This window comes from Eleginops maclovinus, chromosome 6 (genome assembly GCF_036324505.1).
Source record: "Eleginops maclovinus isolate JMC-PN-2008 ecotype Puerto Natales chromosome 6, JC_Emac_rtc_rv5, whole genome shotgun sequence".
In the NCBI taxonomy this organism is placed as follows: Eukaryota; Metazoa; Chordata; class Actinopteri; order Perciformes; family Eleginopidae; genus Eleginops; species Eleginops maclovinus.
In genome coordinates, this window is record NC_086354.1 from 9214734 (window position 1) to 9239242 (window position 24509).

The window sequence follows — 24509 nt, forward strand, 5'->3', positions numbered from 1 at the left end:
CAACAGTTGCAATGGTTTTGGTATGCATATTAATGGCCCTCGTTCTGACCATCATGCTACATTGATTTTAGGGAATGTCCTTCTTATGTCTTTCTTTTTGGAACTACTATAGCATTGCGCTCTGACTACTTGTTCAGCTTCTATTATGAGACATTCTTTCTTCAGAGCCTTCTGTTATATATTTTCACTATATTGGTTGACTGATCGTCTTCCTGCCTTCTGGGTAATTAGCCATGTGTATGTGAAGCCAGAAGGTGCCGGGGGAAAAAACTGAAATCAAAGTGAAACACCCAATGGCTGGTACTGAAGTTACTAGTTGTCCTTGGAACTTAAAGGTATTGTGATTATATAATCAGCACACCAACACCAACATCAGTGAGCATCATTAGCATTTAAGCTCAAAATAGAAACAGCCTTTTGAAAATGAGAACACAATCACTCAGGCTGTATTGAATTGTGATCTATATTCAGTGAGCCAGGCATCCAGGCAGTAAAATAACATCTCAGCAGCAGCTCTCTGAAGTGCTGTGGCAAGTGTTTTCCTTCTAATTGAACAGGCTTTGTGTTTTAATACCTTTGATAATACATTTTTATTAAATAATAGATTTTTATTTTTGCCAATCGGAGGGATGCAGAAGTAAAGTATGCATATGTCTGAGTGTGTCCGCAGAGTACAAATATCTATTAGCATCTGGACGTTTACCATGGATAGATTTGTCTGATGGGTGCATAACCCTCAATGATGCTTGTAAGACCATCTGCCAGTGTGTGCTTGTGACAGTTCTGTAGTGAAAAGTATTTTTAAAAGATCATGTTTATGATAGAAACACACAGGTGATTTCACTTTACATCTCCATGTTGAGAGCTGTGCCGTTATCCCTAAATCATAGACATGCACTAAAAATGTTTTTTGTTTTTTTTTTGCAAGTGGGGTGTAACAGAACAAACGCAACAAGGACATACAGTAATATCTATATGGCTAAGTTGTTAGCAAATAAAGCATTCAATCTCATGTGAACAACAGCTGCAATAACCTTCACTTGTGTCTCTCTGCAATTTGGTACTGGGCAAAGCTGAAACCAGCAGCCTGCTAAGAAAATGGCTAATGAGAGCGGTGACAGTGTACTAAAACTAAAACATTTCATGGTGCCAAGAGAAGCTGCAGAGTCCATTGGAAATTCTGTTTGGGTTGGTTATTTACCACCACAATTTAATAAGACTTTAGGAAGGACACAATAGTTGTATAAATCCCACAGTGGATTGATACAACCATGCCAGTCATCTTAATTCAGTATTCATTTGGAAAGCAAACTAATAGCCAACATATTTCTCAGGAGAATGGTTGCTACATGATAAAAACAATTTTAACTTTCTTCTTTTAAGGTACTATTATACGCTTGGTACTGGTTCTTGGTACTCGGAAATATGTTTTAGTGTTCAACAGACAATAGCGAACACGGATGAGAGGATTAACATACAATCTTCAATCCCCGGCACACCACATTTAATTTAGTTTGTTTAATTCACTGTTTGAGAAACCAACTCTGAAGGAAATTCAGCCTCACAGTATTGAGGGTAAAACCAAAAATAAAAGACAAACCTCCACCCCATAAATACACAATGAGACACATACAGCGTTAATTACATTGTTAATGTAACTGTTAAACTCTTGTTAATTGGAAATCTGAGTCGTGGGTACAGGGTCCAGACAAAGGGACAGTTGACTGGTGAAGCCCAAACAAAACAAGTTTTAATGAGGCGACATGGGACTGCCTGTCAAACCCATAACAAACACTCACACCCCAGAAGGGATACACACATAAATAATATACACACAGGTTTGCTCCAGAGCTTTGTATACATAAACAAGAACACAGTTCTGCATGCAAGTAAACAACACACACAAGAATCCGTACCACAGGGAAATTACACTTCCACATGGACATGGAACTGATTTGCTGCTGATATGAATTCCATCTTCACCAAAACACGCCTGTCTCAGACCTGACTGATGAGCTTAAAGGGTCAAAAGATTAAACTCAGTACTCCCCATGTCAGCCATGTTCATCATAGCATGATGAGCTGCATTTACAATATAACAGCAAATCAGAGATTACTGCTTTGAAATGCAGGGCTAAATACCCCTGCATTACGGAGCTGAAATATAGACCTAAAAAAATCGAAGATTATATTTCAGTGAAATAAAGCCTTTAGGCCTAATCCATATTCAAAGTCTTGTCTCTAGCGGGGCTGTGGGCCTGTATAACCTAGTTCTGATGGCTGTTATTGGGGAAAGCAGCTTTGTAGTGGTCAGTTGTGTGATGGGGGCTTTGACATGGTCTGTTGTGCTGACCTATATTTGGCTGCCTGCCCTGTATGCACAGTCAAAACCAGAGCTTCCCTTGTTTTGTTCTATAGGCAAATTAGGCCACAGGCCACTACGCTATCTGATCCGGGTCTCTAATCAAGTTCAAGCTTGAATATGTGCATAATTCATGCATAGATTCCCACACAAATCAAACAGAGAATTCATACACGATAAGAACCTCATCTGTGTAGAGGAATTTGTAATACTCAGTGATGTACTTAGTAACTGTTTCTCCAATGCGACCCTTATTTTGAGTAATCTTAACGCGTTACTATTTCCAAACCAGTAATCAGATTAAAGTAATTTATCCAAGTCACTGTGCGTTACTTTTTTTTGTCATTTTCCTTGGTAAAAAAATATATTTTTGCTTTCTTCTTGCGTCTCACGTTTTCAGCATGAAGACAACTCACGTAGCGACACAAACGTAAACAACAATGGAGGGGGGAGAGACATGGGCGTTTTCTAGCTGGAAATACAGTCACTATTTTGAGTTTGTGTCAGCTAAAGATGACAATATTAAGGTTCGTTGTACACTCTGTGCTGGAGACAAAGTGCTATCTAGCTTCAAAACCACTACGTTAAATATTAAGAAACATTCGGGAGTCGCAGCACGGCACAGTCAAACTTACAGAGCAGGTCCCACCAGGTGGTGCGAAGCAGAGAGCTGCGACTAAAGCAGGAGGTGTCCCACCAGTGGTGGGCCACCACCCAAACAACAAAAGCTGGACTTCGGTGCAAAACCAGTAAGTGGGGGAGAGTTGAAGAAGTTGGTCGGGCAGTATTTTTTTGGACTAATTTTTATGTTGAGGCAGTGGGGGGTGTTGTCGGCAGCTGCTAGTAAAGTAACTTGTAATCTAATTTAGTTATTTTTTAAAGGAATAATCAGATAACTTTTTCAAGGTAACTGTGGCAACACTGATAATACTGATGGAAATGGTCAAATATAATGGGGGATGGAGAAAACTGAAAACATCTATAAACAATAGTCTACAGCCATGCTTGCAGCTATGTGAGGCTTTAGAGGGGCTGAATGCTAATATTTCAAGCTAACGTGCACACAATGACAATGCTAACTTAACAATGTTTACCCTTTTTTTGCATCTTTCTTTACTATAATCCTTGTACTTTTGTAGTCTTATTTTTGTAGACCTATATTTGGCTGCCTGCCCTGTATGCACAGTCAAAACCAGAGCTTCCCTTGTTTTGTTCTATAGGCAAATTAGGCCACAGGCCACTACGCTATCTGATCCGGGTCTCTAATCAAGTTCAAGCTTGAATATGTGCATAATTCATGCATAGATTCCCACACAAATCAAACAGAGAATTCATACACGATAAGAACCTCATCTGTGTAGAGGAATTTGTAATACTCAGTGATGTACTTAGTAACCGTTTCTCCAATCCGACCCTTATTTTCAGTAACGAGTAATCTTAACGCGTTACTATTTCCAAACCAGTAATCAGATTAAAGTAATTTATCTAGTATATATATTTAGTTATTTTTTAAAGGAATAATCAGATAACTTTTTCAAGGTAACTGTGGCAACACTGATAATACTGATGGACTAATGCAAATGGTAAAATATAATGGGGGATGGAGAAAACTGAACACATCTATAAACAATAGTTTACAGCCATGCTTGCAGCTATGTGAGGCTTTAGAGGGGCTGAATGCTAATATTTCAAGCTAACATGCACACAATGACAATGCTAACTTAACAATGTTTACCCTTTTTTTGCATCTTTCTTTACTATAATCCTTGTACTTTTGTAGTCTTATTAAAGAAAATATTAGACTGTGATATTAGACATTAGGCAGTACTTTCCCTTGTAAATGTGCTGTTTCAGCTTTCTCTTAAGTAAAATATCTCTTATTAACACCAGAATTTAACACACTCAAAATGGTGAGTTGAAAGGATTCTGAGACAGACACATTAACAAAAAAGTCCTCTAATCTTGAACCAGTACATAAACTAAGTAAATATTTAAGTTGACTAAGCATTAGTAATAATTGATTATGTAGCAGTTACATAAAAAAGTGTTGTGTCGTGAAAATATTATATAAGAAACAATGTCAGCTCATAACTCAGCCCCATGTACTCTTCATCATGCACCTGGGAATCTAAACAAATCTTTAAAAATGCTGTATTAAACAAGACAGTCTGTGGCCCCCACAAGCTCATGGCTAATATACTAGTGAGCCAGGAACATGCTAACTCAGGTTGGCTACATAATCTCTCCAGGTAAAAAGGAAAAGAGTGTAAGAGAGGGATTTGGGGATTATTCTGTCGAGAAAAGGAGGAATTGAGACAGATTAGAATGAGTAGAGGTTATGATGAGAGTGATGACATTGTGTGTGTGATGTGGTTAGAGGAAGAGCAAAGAGGGAAAGGAAGGATAAGTCAAAGGAAGGTAAGTAGGCAGGGAGCTGACAGAAAGGATGAAAGGCACATGCCATCACATGATAATGCTGTGAGCCAGAGTAAAAGAAAAAGGAGGAGAGAAAAGAGACAGCGTGAAGACTGTGTAGCATGTAGCGGTGTCACGAGGCCAGATAAGCAGCCAAGTGTTTATGAGGGCTCAGGTGCAGTGCAGCGTTGCAGGTTCAAATCCAAACAGCAACCTTTCCAGTCGTCCTCCTCCTGTCACCCTTCACGGCATGCTGCTTAATACAGCGGAAATGCGCTGAAAAGATGAGACACTGAAATAGGTCAAGTGAAGAGAAGTAGGCAGGAGAAAGCGAAAGGGAGACACAAAGTTCATAGGGGGAGGATAGTGAGGAGGAAAGGAGAAGAACAAGCATGTAATGTAAGTAGAAAGGAAAGTGGTTATAAAACATTTAAGTTCAGAAACAGAGATAAGGGATGGATAGGTGGAGGAGAAGAGGGACACTCTCCAAAATGGAAGACATGTGAAGCCAGGTCAGCCATATTAGCAGCCTCCAGTGACCAACGATTGTTGCCTAGCAGCATGCAAGAATAGTTTTTTCTCTCTTCTCTTTTCCTAGCCCTCCTACTCCTCATGTATCTGTCTTTTCTTTATTTCTCCGACTCACTTCCTCCTCCCCCCTCTGTTTTCTTCACTCGGTTTCCTCTCCTCTATTCCTTTCACCTTTACATCGGCTCTCTTTTTTCCACTCTGCTCACAGGCTCCACTCTAATTTTTTCAGGTAGGTGCTGCCTCATGCCGACAGCCTGTGTGTGTGTGTGTGTGTTTGTGTGTGTGTGTGTGTGTGTGTGGGGGGGGGGGCAGATTCCTCATGACAAGCCTTTCATCGTGCGTAAAGCTGGCTGATGCAGCTGTTACACCAGCTCTGTGCTGCATCAGGATTACACGGCACATGTGAAGCCCGTGTCTTCCAACGCCTGGTCAAATACAGGATGACACATGGCATCAGGCATGCAAGTATGTGTGGTTTTGTGTGTATGCCAGTCCCTCTGATGTTTGGACTATGATACTTAGTGTTTGACATTAGGTTTTTGGCTATTTTAATATTAAGTCCTAATAGAGTTGCCACTACTGATATCAGTGTTGGGGAGTATTGAGGTACATCTTAAAAAACTAGTTGTGCATTTTGCCGTACTTTGCTGGTAGTTCAATTGGTTGCATGGTGATGTAGTTTGTCATTTTTTGTGTAGTTAATTCATAAAACTACAAACAAACCATTTTGTACTGTGATATAAAGGTTTTTCTTTTTTGTTTTACCATTGCTTCTCTGCTGTAAATGAAGCCCCGAGGGAGACCTATTAACAAAATAATAGAACATTGCTCACGTTATCCTTTACATTTGAGGTTTTGTGCCAAAATATGTCATCATTAGGCAACAAGCAAAACAAGTCATATTAGCCCTAGAGCTACAATAGTAACACTAGTATTGGGGCAGCAGTAGCTCAGTGTGTATGTGACTTGTGAACCGGTACAAGTACACTGCTATGTTCAGGGCACAGAGCGGCTCAGCCCGTGGGTCCCGGAACACTGGCAGCCACTTTGCTCTGCCACCTATTGTATCCATTAGTGCCTGTGTGTGTGTATATGTGTATAAAATAACACCAGAGTCGAGAACTGCATTTCTCTGATGGATTGCAAATATGTTTCAGATGTATACCTTTTCTGTGCAAATCGAATTCAGATACTGGAGTTCCTTTTTTGATAAATATACACCTCTGATCACAAACCAAGTATTTGTCATGTTACTATTCAACCACACATCGAAGCTACATATGACTCGTTCTACTGCTGCTTTTACTTTCTTTGCCAGTCTACCAAATGACTTCTGCACATGATATCAGTGAATTCTAGAGACTTTCTTTTCTCTGACCTATATTTTCCTAATTCATAGAAACTAGCGCACCTGTGTGTTCGCTGCCCCTTGCCAAATGCATGCTGAGATAAGTACCAGCTCATCATGACCCTAAACATGAATAATTTAGATAGAAAATGAAAAAAATTAAGTTTGAATGACCATCTAAACACAGTGGAATGAAATGCAGTATTGGTAACTTGTAATCAAAATGCATTTAAATGCATTGCAAATGGACACCTGACTGGATCAGATTTAGCTTGGTTCATTAGCAATCTTAATTTTTAGCTATAACCCCATCATGTCAATTGAATGTTTGCTTTGAATAGTGTCTCTCTGCACCACTGACTTCACACAAATGTCAACATTTAGGCTGAGGAGTCTCAGCCTAAATGCTGGAATGTCACGGTGTATTTAATAATAGTAAAATTGTTGCATGTTCCCTTGTTTCCCAGGAGGTATGCCAGTGCCTGAGGTGGCATCTAACATTGCCAGTGCTGCAGCCATGTTGAGCCCCGTCCTCAACGCCTCCAACGGAGATGGATCCGAGTCCGAAACCACCTCCGCCATCCTCGCCTCCGTCAAGGAGCAGGTTAGAACTGTGTGTGTGTGTGTGTGTGTGTGTGTGTGTATGTGTGTGTGTGTGTGTGTGTGTGTGTGTGCTTCTAATTTTTCCATGCTGTCACAAATAATGAAATTTGAATTCCAGGAAGTAATGGGGATAATTCCTCCAGTATTGTCAGGGTGAGCCATGGTGACAGTAAACAGTAAACACAAATGATGGAATTTCAGTCTGAGCTAATGTGTCACAAATATGTCACCACATTTTCATCTGTTAGCAGGAAGCCTCAGGCTACAGCCACTCAGTGTAATTTTGAAACTGCTCTAATGTGGCGGGATGCATCACTTCCCTTCATTTTCTCTAAATCTGAGTTGTATTCGGATAATGTTCATAGAGCTGAAGAGACAAAGCCTATGCATTGACTCCTTTCTTAAATTAAGCCAACATGAAGAACTGTGCTTATTATGTATTCATGAAATTAAGAATATGTATTACTCTGCCATAATGGGTCTTGATGTTTCCATCTGTTTGTCTTCTCTTTCATTTTTGACCACTGCCTTTAATTAAGTTAAATTCTCTGCATTGACAAATACCTTATAGCAATGGTTCTAGATTTGAAAGTACACTGAGAAGTGAACGTTTTCCCGTTGAACAGTGATAATATCCTCCCTGATACATTATTTTTTAGTGTCGGACTTAGATGAATATATCGTGTTTGCTCAAATCAAATATTTAACAAGACTAAAGGTCTACAGCAATTCATAGCAGCCCCTTCCTGTGGCAAAGCTCAAACAAAGCTGTTAGATTGGATACAAAATGGAGAGAAAACTTTGCTGATGAGAATTGGATTAGTTTTAGAGGTGTTGACCTGAAAGGGGAAGTTCTGACCTGCTGCTGATGGTGCAAGATAGAAAATGAAGGGGATCACCAAAGTCATTAGGGTTTAACCTCTGAGGACCATTTATGTCACTGCCAAATTTAATTTGAATCCATCCCAAAATTGTCCACATAAATTAATCTGTACCAAAATGTTGAACAGATGGACTTGTGGATAGCCATGGTCTCCCCCCGAGCAACACCACCAGTGTATTCAAAACAACGTCCAATCAGCTTACTCTCCCATTTAAGTACCAATCAATGTACAACAAAACAGACAAGCAGATAACAGATTTAATACGATGTTACTGTAGGGTCACATCTCATCAGGCTTTGACTTAAAAGGGACCAGTTTCACACATCAAAGTGTTTATGTGAATAAAAGTTGTATAAAGCCATTTGTCACGCTCAATTGAGACATTGCTAAAGACTTCAGTTTGAAAATGAAAATGTGGCATAAAAAAGACTTTACCCTAACACCCAGGAACAGCTCCAAATTCTAAGCAAGTTTGACATAGTGGCAACAGAGGGATTGTCACTTCCTCATTGTATAAGTCTACGTGATGTCATCGGGCCTGAAATACTCTATTTTAAGGTAAATCAACGCCTCAGTGTGAACAATTGAATAGCTCTTATTTAAATCATTACACGAACAATTATGTAAAATGCATGAATAGCTGAAAACAGAATGACTTGTGCTGACGTTTGTAAGAATGAGTCAAAGTATAGCGCCTGTTTATAAGGAAACAGTAATGCATTTGCTTAAAGGGCCAATATGCAGACAATCACTGGAAGGTCTGTGCAATTTTATACTACACTGAAAAAACTGAAAATTTGACTTTAATTATTGTCTCAATAAATTTCACATAACTGTATTAGGCTAGTTCAAAGCAGTATTATTAAGTTGAACCTAATATTTTTTTTATTTATTCTTAATATTATTGCTTTCAACTAACTGACATAATTCATTTAATTAATGTTAACGTTTCAGTTTTTTCCATGTAGGTGTTATTTGGGCTTAAGACACTGAGCAATGAACGGAGACCTGCCTCCAATGCTGCATGAAATGTTCTTTATACATCCATGCATTCAACAGACTTCTTTAGCCTGCTCCTCATCACTAGTTTAGGGGAGCAGCTCGAGGCTACATAAAAACCTCACTGTTGAGTTGCATTGTGGGTAATGTAGGCTCAAGAGCTTTAAATGGAGATTGTGAGGATTAATAAATACAATATATCGGATTCTGCCTCATTGATTTAATTTTATATACTGTATACTGTTAGATCTGTGGACTGTGTGTGAGTGGGTGCACAGTTTGAGTGGGTACTTGATACCGTGAACACTGTGTCTGTCCTTGAGTAGTACTCTGTAATGCAGATGCTAAAGATAGCCCCTGAAAAGGCTGAGAGTGAAAAATAATGGATTTGGCGTGTTTTAGACTAAAACCACGCTGCAAGTTACTACAGTGTTCTGGAGGTCCATTCCTACTCTAAATAGGTCATGTGGGATAGGACACAGATGATCTATTCTAGGGCACAGTAATGGCCCTTCTGATGAAATGTGTAAAAAGAGAAAGGTTGGAGAGAAGTAGACAGAAATGGAAGCAATGTCATATATCTGAAGAAAGTGAAGACAAATGGGTAGTTGCTCACTCTCTCTCCCACATTCCCTTCCTCCTGGAGGGGTTATATTTCATGCCCCAACAACACGGTGAAGTTATTATTATTTTTTAAGCCGTTCATTTGTCACTTTCTTTCATACTTATTTTTTGCAGAGTGTAATTTTTTCAGTATGCTTGGACTTTTGCCAATGTTTGTAACCAGGCAGCAGAGATGGGGATGGTTTTTCTCTCAAGGACATGCATAGGAGAAAGAACAAGAAAAGGCTTCACTCACACATATGTGCCCACATGAGGTCTGCAGACACACACACAATCCTGTACACACTGCCAATCAAAGTCTTTTGCCTCTGCTGACTCACACCAGGAGATCCCCGCTGCCATTTTTTCTCCATTTCCTTCCACCCTCATGAGATTGATTAGCCATTCGACGTCGTATTTATCACATCTGTCAGCTTTTGTCCTCGTATCATTCATCATCTCTGCTGTCAACACATCTGCTATTGCTGGAGCACAGTTTAAGTGCCAGCTCTGAAAGAGTCTCATTCCAATGTGAGATGTGCCCGTTTGAAAAATCTGACATTATTGTCTTGTTGAATGACTCATAAAGTGAAAGTAGCGCAGGGTATTGATAAGATGTCTTTTTACTCACAGCCACGCAATACTTCATAATCCAGTCAGTTTTTAAATATAAATATGTTGAATGTGAAAATCCTCTAATAAGGGTTTATCCTTTCAGAAGAGAGTATTTAAAATTCAATTTTTAATTTCATTTTTATATGTTAATCTAGAAAACATATTTCCTGGTGATTTGATCCCTTTCAGAGCTAAATATTGCAATTACAATATTTAATGAAGGACTATAGCAAAGTTTGTGCCAGTAAAATGAAAGAATGACATCTAACTATTTTCTGGATCATGCAATATTTTCTTATTTAGAGACACAAATAGGGCGAAGCCTGCAAGCTAGTTCAGGCAGTCAACTCGAGCAGCAACGATGCATTCGTACATAACGGCCCCTCGTCACACTTGCAACCAACCAAACAGTCTCCTATTCTGGCGCTCTATTTAAGCTGTTGGATCCACCTACCTCTGCCTCCCTAATGCTGCTGCTGCTACTACTGCTGTTTCCACGCTGCTAATGTGTTCACCTCGCTGCTGCTGCTGCTGCTGCGTTCATGTTGGCGATGCTTCCTCCCCAGCTTCCATCTGTAGGCTTGAGGGTTAGTTATCTAATAATCACTCAATGTTCTTTGTTAATATGTGGAGTGATGAGGCCCGAGCCTAGACGCCAAACTCAAACTATATACTGTTTCTAATAAACACATTAATAAATGCGACAAGCGATGGCGCCGAGGATGGCTGCTGTGTCTCAAGCTCCTCACCAACTCCATATTTGAGTGTTTTTATTGTTTTACTTTGTTGGTTGTTTTTAACTATTTTTGCAACATGCAAACCGCCCAAGCGAGCCCTATCATCCAATATGATAGAGAACAACTTTTACACATCAGGTCGCTGGGGGACATCAATAATCCACCACGACCTGCAAACAATGGAGAGTCTCTGTGTTTACCTGCTGGAGCTCTACCTGTGGAGTGCAGGAGGAAAAGACGGCGAGGATCCCGGGCCGGCGTCCTGGTCAGGCTGAGGAAAGGTGAAAACAGGCCTCCTCTACCGAGTTTACTTCTGGCAAATGTCCAGTCCCTGGATAATAAGCTGGACGAACTCCGTAGCACGATGGTATTTCAACGGGAAGTTAAGACCTGTAATGTTTTGGTTTTCACGGAGACTTGGCTCGACCCCTCGATACCGGACGCCGCCATTACTCTACACGGATTCTCCATTCATCGCCAGGACCGGACAATAAACTCAGGGAAGAGCAAGGGAGGAGGTATGCTTCATGATTAACAACAACTGGTGCTCAGATGTGGAGATAATTCCTTCGGACTGTTCTCCCAGTTTAGAGCACATCATGATCGGATGCCGGCCTTTTTATCTGCCGAGGGAGTTCACATCTGTTGTTTTAACAGCAGTGTATGTTCCGCCGCACGCTGACAACAACACAGCGCTGGAGGAGCTGTATGGGATTATCGACAGGACAGAGACTTCTCGGCCAGAGGCCGCATTTATTGTGGCCGGGGATTTTAACAGAGCCAACATGAAGAAAGTCCTGCCGAAATACTATCAGCACGTCAGCTGCCCCACGCGCGGTGGAAATACACTGGACCATGTTTACAGTCCTTTCCAGCATGGATATAAAGCCCTCCCCCGCCCCCCCTTCAGCAAGTCAGACCACATATCTCTTCTTCTGCTCCCCGTTTACCGGCAGAGACTGAAGAGGGACCGACCTGTGACGAGGACGGTGCAGTATGGTTCGAGCAGTCTGACTCTGCTCTCCGCCACTGCTTTGGCATCACGGAGTGGTGTGTGTTTGAGGAGACGATATAAACACACACACTGACGCGGTCATTTGCTACATCGGCAAATGCATCGATGACGTCGTGCTGCAGATTACTGTATGGACATTCCCAAATGAGAAGCCCTGGATAAACGGCGAGGTCCGAGCTAAACTTAAAGCACGGGCCATCGCGCACAGCGGCGGTGATTTCGATGAGTACAGGAATTCCAGGTATGCACTCCGGAGAGCTATTAGCAGTGCGAAAAGGCAATACAGGGACAAGGTGGAGTCGAACTACAAGGGCTCCAACGCCAGAAATATGTGGTCTGGACTAAAAGCAATAACAGACTACAAAAGGACAACGAGTGGTGCTGAGGAAGTGTCTGCATCTCTCCCAGATGAACTGAACACATTTATGCACGCTTTGAGAGGCCCCCGGCTGTGGAGGCACAGAGGGCCCAGGATCCCTGCTCACTGGTTTTAACCAGTGCAGATGTGTGTAGACCTCTGAAAAGGATCAACACACACAGGCTCCTGGACCTGATGGCATCCCTGGCCGTGCTCTCAAGGTGTGTGCAGTTCAGCTGGCAGATGTGTTCACAGACATTTTCAATAGGTCACTGCTCCAGTCTGTAGTCCCCACATGTTTTAAAGAGTCCATCATTGTCCCTGTCCCCAAAAAGACAAAACCCATCTGCCTAATGACTACCGCCCAGTTGCACTCACCTCCGTCATCATGAATTGCTTTGAGCGGTTAGTCAAAACTTTTATCACCTCCTCCCTCCCTGACTCACTGGACCCCCTGCAGTTTGCCTACAGGGCAAACAGGTCCACGGATGATGCCATCTCCCTCACCCTCCACACTGCCCTCTCCCACCTGGACCGGAGGAACACTTATGTGAAAATGCTGTTCATTGACTACAGTTCAGCATTCAACACCATTGTGCCCTCCAAGCTCATCATTAAGCTCAGGGACCTTGGGCTCAACAGCGCCTTTTTGATTGGATCATGAGCTTCCTGACGGGCAGATCCCAGGCAGTGCGGATGGGGAACATCACATCCTCACCTTGACCCTCAACACCGGAGCCCCTCAGGGTTGTGTGCTCAGCCCTCTCCTCTACTCCTGGTTCACGCACGACTGCGTGGCCACACACAGCTCCAACACCATCATCAAGTTTGCTGATGACACGACCGTCATCGGCCTGATCACAGACGGCGACGAGACGGCGTACAGAGAGGAGGTCAGAGCCCTGACATCTTGGTGCCAGGACAACAACCTCCATCTCAATGTCAGCAAAACAAAGGAGCTGATTGTGGACTACAGGAAGAGGCAGAGAGAGGCACACACACCTATCCATCGACGGGACTCCTGGAGAGAGTCAGCAGCTTCAGGTTCCTCGGGGTAAACATCAGTGAGGACCTGACATGGACACATCACACCAGGGTCATATCCAAGACGGCTCGGCAGCGGCTCTTCTTCCTCCGAGAGAGTATCCTGACTGGCTGCATCACGGCCTGGTATGGCAGTTGCACCGCCCTCAACCGTAAGACTCTACAGAGGGTGGTGAAAACTGCTCAGCACATCACCAGGACAGAGCTGCCATCCATGGAGGACCTCTACACCCAGCGGTGTAGGAAGAAGGCCGGTAGGATATTAAAGGACCGCCAATCACCCCAGCAACAATCTGTTCTGTCTGCTGCCGTCTGGCAGACGGTACTGCAGCATCCGGACCAAGACCACCAGACTCAGGGACAGTTTTATACCACAGGCTATAAGACTGCTGAACTCCTGAGCTCTGTGAATGTCTACTCACATCTGTTTATAGTACACATATCTATATATTATATATTTTATTCTTGTCTAATTTTTGCACTATTTTATTTATCTTATTTGCACCATGTATGTTGAGTTGTTGGAGGAGCATGGGATACAAGATTTTCATTGCCAACATATACGCTGTATCTGCTGTGCATATGACAAATAAAACCTTTGAAACACGTGAGTTGTCTTACTGAAATACAGCAGGAGGGAATATAAATACATACACATGGACAATGCATGTGATTTAACCTCACTAATGATTACTGTAGCCAAATGATGCCATAAAGCCTACACTACAAAACCAAAACATAACACAAGTATGAATCCGCCCCACATGGTTTACATTACACCTGCGTAGCACCAGTTTATAAGCATTGCTTTAGCATATAGCACCAAACCTATCCAGAAGGGCACACAGAACTGCTTGCTTGGCGATAAACTCCATATTTGTGACCATTTTAAAAATAATTCATCCATCTTGTTGTATGTATTTAAACCAGACACACACATTATAGGTTTAGGTTTTTTTGTGGGGGATTTGGAGGCAATAACAAAGATAAATATTAACTCACTACTTATCTTTGAATGTTCTCCAAAAATCATCTTCTACTGAATTTTCAGCAACACAAACTGCCGAAGACCTAAGACATATTTATCAAACATTATTGGTAAACTTCTGTCTTCCTTCGTTGACATCTGCTTAAAAGATTTGCTCTGACTATAAATGGCTCACATAAGTCCAATCTTGCCTGGTAACAAACCTCTGTATCAAAATGTCTGACTCTTTTTCTAAACAACATGTAGTCACTAAAACTGTCTCAGTTTTTAATGTAACACAGATATTACCCCATGAGCTTCAATTTGGCTCATTGACTTGCTGGTTTTTGTAAAGACCCAGCTAAATTAAGAGATGTTGCAGTAGGCTTGGTGAATACCCCCTATTGTGACTCTCACTGCTCAAATCTACCAGTTAGAGAGTTTAACTTCACAAACACAAGACTGCACCCTGCCAAACATAACGTACAATAACAATTTGCAAGAATACAACCCACAATGAAGGTAAAAGCTCATTGTGTCGCTCATTAGAAAGAGCAACCATGTGTTCTTCCTCTGTCTGCTCCAGACGGGAAATGCACATTACATTACTACTTCAAACTCCATTTCCATTATGTTTGCAACATAACCTCACGCTGTTTTTTTTGGTGCAATGTGAGTCAAATGTCAGAAAGAAGAGAGATCTGGTTGCATTCCCTGTCTCATCAGAGAAGAAAACAATGCATGGATGCAAAACTGCAACTCGGAGACACGATGTCGCAGAAGAAAAAAAACAAACATGTTAATTGAAATCTGTCAGAGAGGCTTTGTTATGATTATCACATCTGATGGGGGTTTTTCTGCAGCCTGATTTCTACGGGGAATCGTAGTGTTCTGTAAAAATGTGTTAATTTTAATTGACAGCACAACAGAAAACAGCTTCTCTAAGGTCTGACCTACAACTTGTAAGAATCCAAACAGAACATAGTTTATTCTGATGTAATCTGAAAGTATAGCTTACTGTTCCCATCTTCAAGCTAGTCCCTTCACCTACAAACACATCAATATATAAATACCGGCATCATACTTTTAATTAAACACAATTTCTTTGCATACTTAAACACTAACTCCGTTTATGATTGATGGCATGATATGAGATGATTACAAAAAAAGTATTAATAGCTTTTTGAAATCAATCAGCCTTGTGGTAATTGTACTCGCTCATGAGGATGATTCATTAGGTTCTTTTATTGGTTCTTTCCTACTTTAGCCCTGCGATAGAAATCAGCATTTCCTCCCCCCCTAGCCACTATACTCTCTTCATTTGTTTATTAAGGATTCATTATGATTTGCATAGCATTGGCTACCTCATTAAATTACCACGTACTGTTCCCTTCCAAGTACACAACATAGTTAGAAATTCATATGAAGTGGATCAAATACTTATTTTGGTGTGACTTCTTATGCAAGAGAGTATGCAGGGAGGGAGAGTGATTGGATGAGGAATTGTGCTCTTGCTTTGTCTTCCAGCCTCTGTTGTTATCTTGCTTTCCATGGCATTTGAGAAAGGCTTTTACTTTATGTTATTTCCAGCTAAAGGAAGACTCCAATCCAGATAAAAAAAAAAGATAAAGAAGGAAATGTGTTATTTTAGCTATGTAATGCAGCTGTGTTTGACTGTATCTGTTGATCTTTGTTTTTACACCTGAAAAGGTTTTTCCGGTGACCCGGCTGCAATAGCAACTATCTGTCAAGCTGCAGAAAGATGTGAAGTTTTGGAGATAATGAGTAACTTCTGTGGATTAATGCATGACAAGAAATCCAAGATTATTTATCATTACTACAACATTTAAGGTCATTGGCTTTATAGAATATGTGTAAACTCTGTGTTGATCGCTTGGCATAGCTCCAGTTGCAATTTTCCAGTGCCCTGAGCATTCAGAGCCGTTCCACACAGTGACACACAGAAATGACTACCCACTGTATAGGAAAGCCTACTTGTCATGAAGGAGACTTTTTAGTGAAACTCGGAAAAACTAATCTAGCCGTTTCATGAAGCGCTCTTTGAAAGTAACACAATACTGAGTTACTGTGGGCATATTTGTAAGCTAGTTAACCAGACATTAGATTACATAAGGACTTTTGAAGTCTGAGACCCAAAGTTCCCTTCAGAGGGAGTTTCTCTCCCATACTTTCCCCAGCTGACTGAAAAGCCTCCATTGGACTTCTTTGTTTACTTCCGTAACATAATGATATCACTATGCAACACTCGCACTTCTTTTTGCTAGCGCTCCAACGCATTTTACGTGATCAGAATACACTCCCACTCGGAAAACCTCTGCATTGGATTAGCACATGGTTTGATTCATTCTTCTCACTCTAACTCGTTTATTTTCGGTTTTAAAATAGTTTAAAAGATATACCCTTTAAATACAGAGTACTGCTCCTAGTAGAACCCCATCCCGTACAACACTTATAGCGTAGAAAAAACCAAAGCCCACCGTGCCTAGTTACAGTCACAGTTCACAGGAGGAGTTTAGTTACCATCAATTTTAATTTCCATTGCGAATGCATGCATATTTGCTTGCATTCATTTATGACTGGGCAATGAACTGATCCTATTGATATGGTTATATGCAACGAGATATCGACTTGGATTTTCGTAATAAGACGTAATTGTTGTATATGTGTGGTTTAAAGGCTGCATTACTGTGAAGTGATGTAATTTTCTGAAATGAATAAATTAGTTATTACCCACTTAGTCTTTACAGTATATTCATATTTTGGAAAAGCCCAACGGTCAACCCTGCTAAATTGTTGCAATATTGTTATGGAGGGATTTCCTATCAAATATCCCCACTTTGCCAAGCCCTACATACAAGTGTGTTGTCTGTGTTAGTCATTTTCAGAATGTCCCTTTTATGGCTGTTAGCTGTCTAATCTCCAACTGGAACGCAGTGACAGGGAAGGAAAAGCAGTGCATTGTGGTAAAACTTGTAAAGGGATAACGGTTTCTTATATTTGGCAACTTTCTCTCTGCTACCTACCACAGCAAGGACAAAAAAGAGGGTTGACTGAGGATTGACAGGCAAGTTGGACTGATTGTGTGTGTGTGTGTGTGTGTGTGTGTGTGTGTGTGTGTGTGTGTGTGTGTGTGTGTGTGTGTGTGTGTGTGGGCTTCTTTTGGTTGCAGAGTTGAGTCCTTGACTCTGAGTTCAGCTCTGCAGAGATTAGAGGATATCAGGCAGACAGCTGAGCACAACTAAGAAGGAACATATACCATACACATATACAGTATTTGTTCAGCATAAGGCAAGTGATAGAGGTTGATATTTTATAACAGTCAAATGATACAGAATTTGCGACGTATCCCGAGTCAAGATCTTAGCTCATGTATAAGTAAGCACTGAGGATTGCTTTTCACTCTTTTACTCCTTCCACAGATACAGAGCTTTGTTTGGTGTTTCCTCAAGGCAATACACACAGATTGTTGTTGGATTGAAACCTCAAAACTTCAACTTTTTCATATAACAAGGTCTCAAGACAACAGATAACTTCAACCGCAGCACAAACAGCATTTTTCCAAAATGTGTTTTTTCTTTCTTTTGGAAGTTCTTTAATATTTTAAAGTTTTGGCATTGCTTCTTGGACCAATATACCAGGTGGTTTAGCAATCTGCTCCTGACCCACACCAGAGGCTGATAACCATGGGGTTCAAACCGGGTGAGGGTACCTCACATGTTCTGTAGAATGTTCATGCAGTCTATGTATTTTTCTCATCTCCTCTTTTATTTCACATTGTCTTAAGTAAAAGCGTATCACTCAGACATTTACTAAGGGTGCATATTAATAGCTATCCATGATCAAAGGGTATCTTCTGTGGCAGATTCATTTTCTTTGACGTTTTGAGAAAAAGACGAGCGCACATACGCTGGTAGAGCTGCAGCATTTAGTTTTGAAGTTTAAGCATGCCTTGTTCTGCAAAGACAGTTACACAATATAGCAAAGATTTGTATCATTTTAGTCAAACCATACACTCCAGCACATGGACTTTGCTCTGCATCGGCCAATCGGCTTGCTACTCCCTCACTGCTAATTGGAACCAGGTGCACTTTAACAAAGACACGCCTTTTTGCTATCCTGGCTCGAAAATGTTGGAACGAGCTTCCCACTGATATTAGGATAGCGGAGAGTCTGCTTATGTTCATCGCAAACTTAAAGACCAACCTGTTTTTGCACTATTTTATTTATCTTATTTGCCATGTCTATGTTGAGTTGTTGGAGGAGCATGGGATATAAGATTTTCATTGCCAACATATACATTGTATATGCTGTGCATGTGACAAATAAAACCCTTGAAACCTTTAAACCTTGTTACGCTCATACCTTGACAAATAATCAAACACTTACATTTATCATGATAGTAGATAAATGTCAGCACTGTTCTTGTTCTCCTTAGTGTGAATCTTTCTGGTTTACTGCACTTATTGTAAGTTGCTTTGGATAAAAGTGTCAGCTAAATACAATGTAATGTAATCTAATGTAATGTAGGAGGCAAAAAGTTGTAAATTGTTGGTATAGTCAAAGAGATACAGTCCATTAGTGTAGGGCGCTAATGCGAGTATCAAATGGGATTATAATTTGAAATGTAATTAAATCACACTGTAGTTATTTAACCTGGTAATGCTACATCACGTCGAGCAATCAGGAATCAACTATATCATCGTTGTCCCGACTTGGTGAGAGGTGGACTTGGAACCGTTTACTTGGGCTGTGACTGATAAGTAGATAAGTACAAGTACATTAAGGTACTGCAGTTAGAACTCTGTCCTCGTATTGTACTTGTTTTCTGTGTTCCACAGAGGACAGTAATCTTTTATCAGGCAAAGTTGCAAATGTTTCCTCTTTTCCAAACAGCACCTGCAGACACAATGTGGTTTTTGAGAATTAAAATGTCAATTGGCAATCCTCCAAGCAACAGGCAATAACCTGAGACAAAAATAACAAGGCCACAAGGTGTTCCAATGTGATTAAAGCAACGACATCAAGAAGACTCTGGAGAACTGTTACCCTTTAGATGTTACCTCATATGTCACAACCGTGGGCTTTTAACAACCTCGAAACTTTCCTTCGCCCTGCAGATTGAAAAAAGATGTCTCCCTTGAAGCTTGATGAATGTCTTTTTGTACTTTGCAGCTAAATGAGCACAACAAAGAATTGCTCTGAATATTTTACACCTGCTCATAATTCATGTCTTTACTAAACCAGTTTTCAAGCTGTTGCACATGGGGGTTGGAAATACATACTGCGGTGAGATGAGGAATTAAACCCCCAATCTATAGCCGCAGTTATCGGGCAACAAGACAGATCTGTCTGGTATGGGATGAACATTTAAGTAGTTTTGGTATCCAGAGAGCGCTAAATCTCCTTGAATCTCTATTCCCCCTTGCTGCTTTTCAGTCAGCACGAGTTTCTTCTCCTGTATCTCATTTCACTTCTCGCTCCCTGCTCCCCTGGTCGCCATCCCTCTATCACTCCCCAGCTTCTCTTGTCGGCTTGTTTTTCCTCCGCCTCAGGGACAACTTTGTTTTCAACTGAGTGTACCTAGTATTTTTTTTTTTCCGGCCCAAAAACAATAGCACCAGACAGCAGTGGTCTTAGCTATACAGCCACCGTGACATTTTCTCATTGAACAGGGCCTCTTCTGAAACAACTAAAAGCCAGGCGGACGCCACGGGGCACAATTAGACCGCTTTACACTTCACACATACACACACACACACACACACACACACACACACACACACACACACACACACACACACACACACACACACACACACACACACACACACACCAAACACACACACACTGTAACGTTGCTCCCCATGCAGCCCCCCACTGTCCTACAGTCATTTATTTTACTCTACTAATTGCTTTAATGGGGTTTTCAGGGGGCAGCCGGTTCCTGTAGGCTAGTGGCTGTCTTCCCTCTGTCTCCCTTAACAAGCTCTGATTGGAGCAGAATCTTTAGTAATACAATCAGTTGACAAGCTCTTGATTGTAGAACCTGCTCATTAAGACATAGATAATTGTTGTCCTTTGCACTTTATTGCCTATCAAGCTATGATTACTCAAACAGACACATTCATGCACCCCAATCTGGGTAGCAATATTAGTCATTTTTCCTACAGTACCGTATCACAATAAAGATATAGTTTCGCCTATATGGAAACTTCTCTCTTTTTACACATTTGTGAAAGTTACTCAGACCCTTGCGTAAGGTCTTCTCTGGGTCCAGAGAGGTGGTTCTAAATCAGAGAATAACCCGTGGGAAAGTTATTATGATTATCTCTGTATGACATCAAATATGTAACACTAAGTCAGAATTAGAAATTGGGGGTTTTATACAGCGTGACCTACAATGTGTCCGCCACTTAGTATCTTTTCATGTTTTTGAATCCCTCAATTTAATGGTATTCCAACAGTAAATTGCTGGAATATACTTTAAACAGCTGTAGAAATATTATGTAAGCATTAAAAGTCGGATAATGTGGTTTGATGGCTTGAAATGGAATTCAAAGAAAATTAATTGCTGCTTTGAAATATGTAAAAAAAAACAACAACAACAACCCTATTATATACTTTTTAATGGTTCTTAATCCTTAACTTACCCTTATGCAACGGAAATTCCCTGGTTAATGTCCACATTTGTCAAATGCCATCACCAAAGTCAGGCTATATTTCACTCATTTGTGGATCTCGAGTTTAAAAATAGAAGATGATGACATAATCCGGGTTATTTTTCCAGTCTTGACAACATTTACCAAGTCACAGAAAACATTATGCACCTTATAGATTTCACAGGAGTCCTTGTTCCACACACACACACACACACACACACACACACACACACACACACACACACACACACACACACACACACACACACACACACACACACACACACACACACACACACACACACACACACACACACACACACACACACACACACACACACTCATGATGAGCATGCTCAGAGAGTTGCAGGCCAAAATGTAAGTTGATCCTGCTGATCTTTGTAGTTTTATCCAAACACTCGATGGATGGGCCATTTATCTTGATGATTAAACCTGCGCTTAGCCAGTCTGAAGTTCAACATCCAACAAACCCAAACCAAATTTGGTTAAAGAAATTACTGAGGGCTGGAGCTTTGCATATGCAGCATGTATTTGCAAGGATGTCGTGATTGGTTTAGTTGAGATTGTGGCATCTAGGGAGTGGGAAGAGGACACGTCAGATAAAGGAAGGCAAGAACAAAGAAAGGATTTTAGAAAAAGGGCTGGGAATTATTCACTGGGCTTCTTTCTGCTTTTGGACGTGACTGTGGCACCTGTTCGGAAGCCATGGGTTCAGATTTTGAGCCAGATTGCATTTGGGTAAGACATAGGTGTGCATGCTAGTTTTTTTAAGTGAAGCTTCACTAAATTCTGCCTTGATGATTCTGTACACGTTTGGATTCAGAAAGGAAAAGACCAAGCTTGCGAACCACTGTAGCTAGTAAGCTAGTGGCTGGTGGGCTACAGCATGTTAGGAAAATGCGTTATAGCAGATGATTGGCTAGCTAGCCATCATAGCACTGTACACCAAGCTAGCAGGGAAGGAGCAGTATGCTCATGTTCTGCTTTTATTTATAAAACCAAAATAATACAATTTTAAGCTATAACTTTCATTAACTGAAAGCACACTAGGGTTAAAGTTGTTATAAGAAAACACAACACCTTGACTCTGGACAATGTCATAGTAAATGCTTTCCCATTATAAGCATTATGCAAATATTAGCTGCCAGCAGATAAGCAATGGCTGTGGGTAGATATGGTGTGCTTTTTCTGTGCTTGCATGAACTTGCTGCAACTAATGTGCTTATTTTGTCCCCTCCATCACTCCTTCCATCCTATTTCAGTCCATGTAATTTCACTGAGGCCGAACACACAGTATGTGTGAGAGCGCACGCGTGTATATGGCGTGTGTGTAGGCATGTGTGTTTGTGTATAGGTATGCGTGTACTATTTTGAGTGTGTGTACCACCCTTCGTCTTGCCTCCCGTCCATCTTATGTGTCTCCTGGCCCCTTCTCCTTAAATCCCCCCTTTGCTTTTCAGTGATGGTGACTAGGGGGGAGCCGGGGGGGGGGGGGGGGGGGGAGTGAGAAGTGCAGATGGTCTAGTCATAGAGAGAGAAAGACAGAGAGAGAGGTAGGGTGAGAGAGGCAGAGAGTGACCGGGTGAGCGGCGGGCTTTTTTGGCAGGGTCGGCCGGTGGGAGGGCCCATTGTGATGCAACGTTGCATAAATAATGCCACAGGGCTTCTAAATGCTCCGTTGCCATGGGGACCTTTGTGCCTGAGTGAACACTGTGTGTGTCTGTGTGTGTGTGTGTCTCGTGGCCCCCAAGGAGGGAGAGAGAGAGAGGGAGAGAGAGAGAGAGAGAGAGAGAGAGAGAGTTGCAGTCAGCTCAAGTGTCACCAGAGTCTCTCTATGTCTTTCAGTCTCTTTATCACTTGCTGTGTTTGACCCGGGACAGATGAGTGTTTGGAGGAGGGAGAGGGAGCGTTGTTGTTGCTTTTTGAGCAGGAGGGAGAAAAAAAAAGCAGGATACTTTGGGATTTTGTCTGCGAAGTATGGTCCATGTGAAGGTATGTGCAATCACTTCTTGTTTTATTTCTCTTTCTATTGTTTTTGCCGCCTTTTCTCAATTTCTCTGAATCGTCCCGTCATGCCTGATCCTCTGCACTAACAGGTGTTTGCCTGTCAGCCCTGAATCAGAGAGAGAAGTGATCGGAGGGGCAAAGAAGGAAAAGGAGGGAGCTTTTGTTTGGATTCAAAAAAAGTCTTCTCACGGCTCACCATCCAGCTAGTTAGTCAGTTCTATGCACTCAGCTGTAGCAGTGTCTAACAAGCAACAAACAAAGCAATACACAGGCGTTTCATCTTTTCCTTCATCTGCTCTGGTGAAGATGCCTCGAAGTAGGTTGTTTTTTCTTGCTTTTTTTGCCTCTACATCAGTTGATTAGGGTGGTTAGATTGATTTGATTTGAAAAAGTGAAATCCCTCGGGGACAATCTTGTTGTTTTCTTGCAGGCGGCAATGTTTTAGATGCAAAAGTGCAGTTCTTAACTCTGTGTGACGGCTATTCTTGCATCTTTTGAGCAGCTTTGTAGCAAGTTGCTGGTTTGTGTTGGCAACTTATCAAAAGAGAACTGCTTTTAACTTCAAATGAGCCTTCAGCAGTGAGATCATAGACACCTAAATCATCCATGTGTTTCTTGTTCATGATTGTCTCCACGCTAAAACTTTAACATTGTGATGATTGATGTTATGGCCACTCACAGATACATTTATATCCATTTTTTAAATTATTTATTGTCAGTAAATACAGCATACTCAGCACACACTCAGTCAGATGATATTTTAAAACTGTGTCTCTTGAGCAGCTATATTTATCTATTTATCATCATGTTTAGGATAGAGAGTCTGCATGTTGCTCTCACAGTATTTACACTTGGGAGATTTCTCAGCTGTGTGTGTGTGTGTGTGTGTGTGTGTGTGTGTGTGTGTGTGTGTGTGTGTGTGTGTGTGTGTGTGTGTGTGTGTGTGTGTGTGTGTGTGTGTGTGTGTGTGTGTGTTTGCATTACAGCCTGTTAACAACAACAGACTGTTCTGAATTTATAACATTTTCAACCGACAGAAGTCTGGAACTTCATCTCACCTTGAATTTTTGAAGAAATCATTTGTTTATTTTGTATGCCAAACAAAAATCGTGAAGATTTGAATGTGTTAGCGGCTATACTGTATTTCTGCAACAGCAAAATGATATCAAAACACAAGTTAACAAGCTTGAGTCATTTTTGCATTCTCAAACATTTGCTTCTTGTCTGTGTGTTTATTGAAAAGTAAGGATTTAGTGGAAATGCGTGTGTTTGGGAAGTAGTAAACATTCGATAAACAGATGTTTTGATATACAGTAGTTC

General features: G+C 41.2%; 1 protein-coding gene across 1 annotated transcript in view; it reads left to right on the top strand.

Moving 5' to 3' along the window:
• Window positions 1-24509, top strand: part of ctnnd2b (catenin (cadherin-associated protein), delta 2b) — a 136533-nt gene that overhangs the window by 21636 nt on the left and 90388 nt on the right. The window contains 1 exon segment of the mRNA XM_063886804.1: window positions 7124-7260. Within this exon segment, the coding sequence (XP_063742874.1) occupies window positions 7129-7260 (132 nt within the window). The 5' untranslated portion in view covers window positions 7124-7128.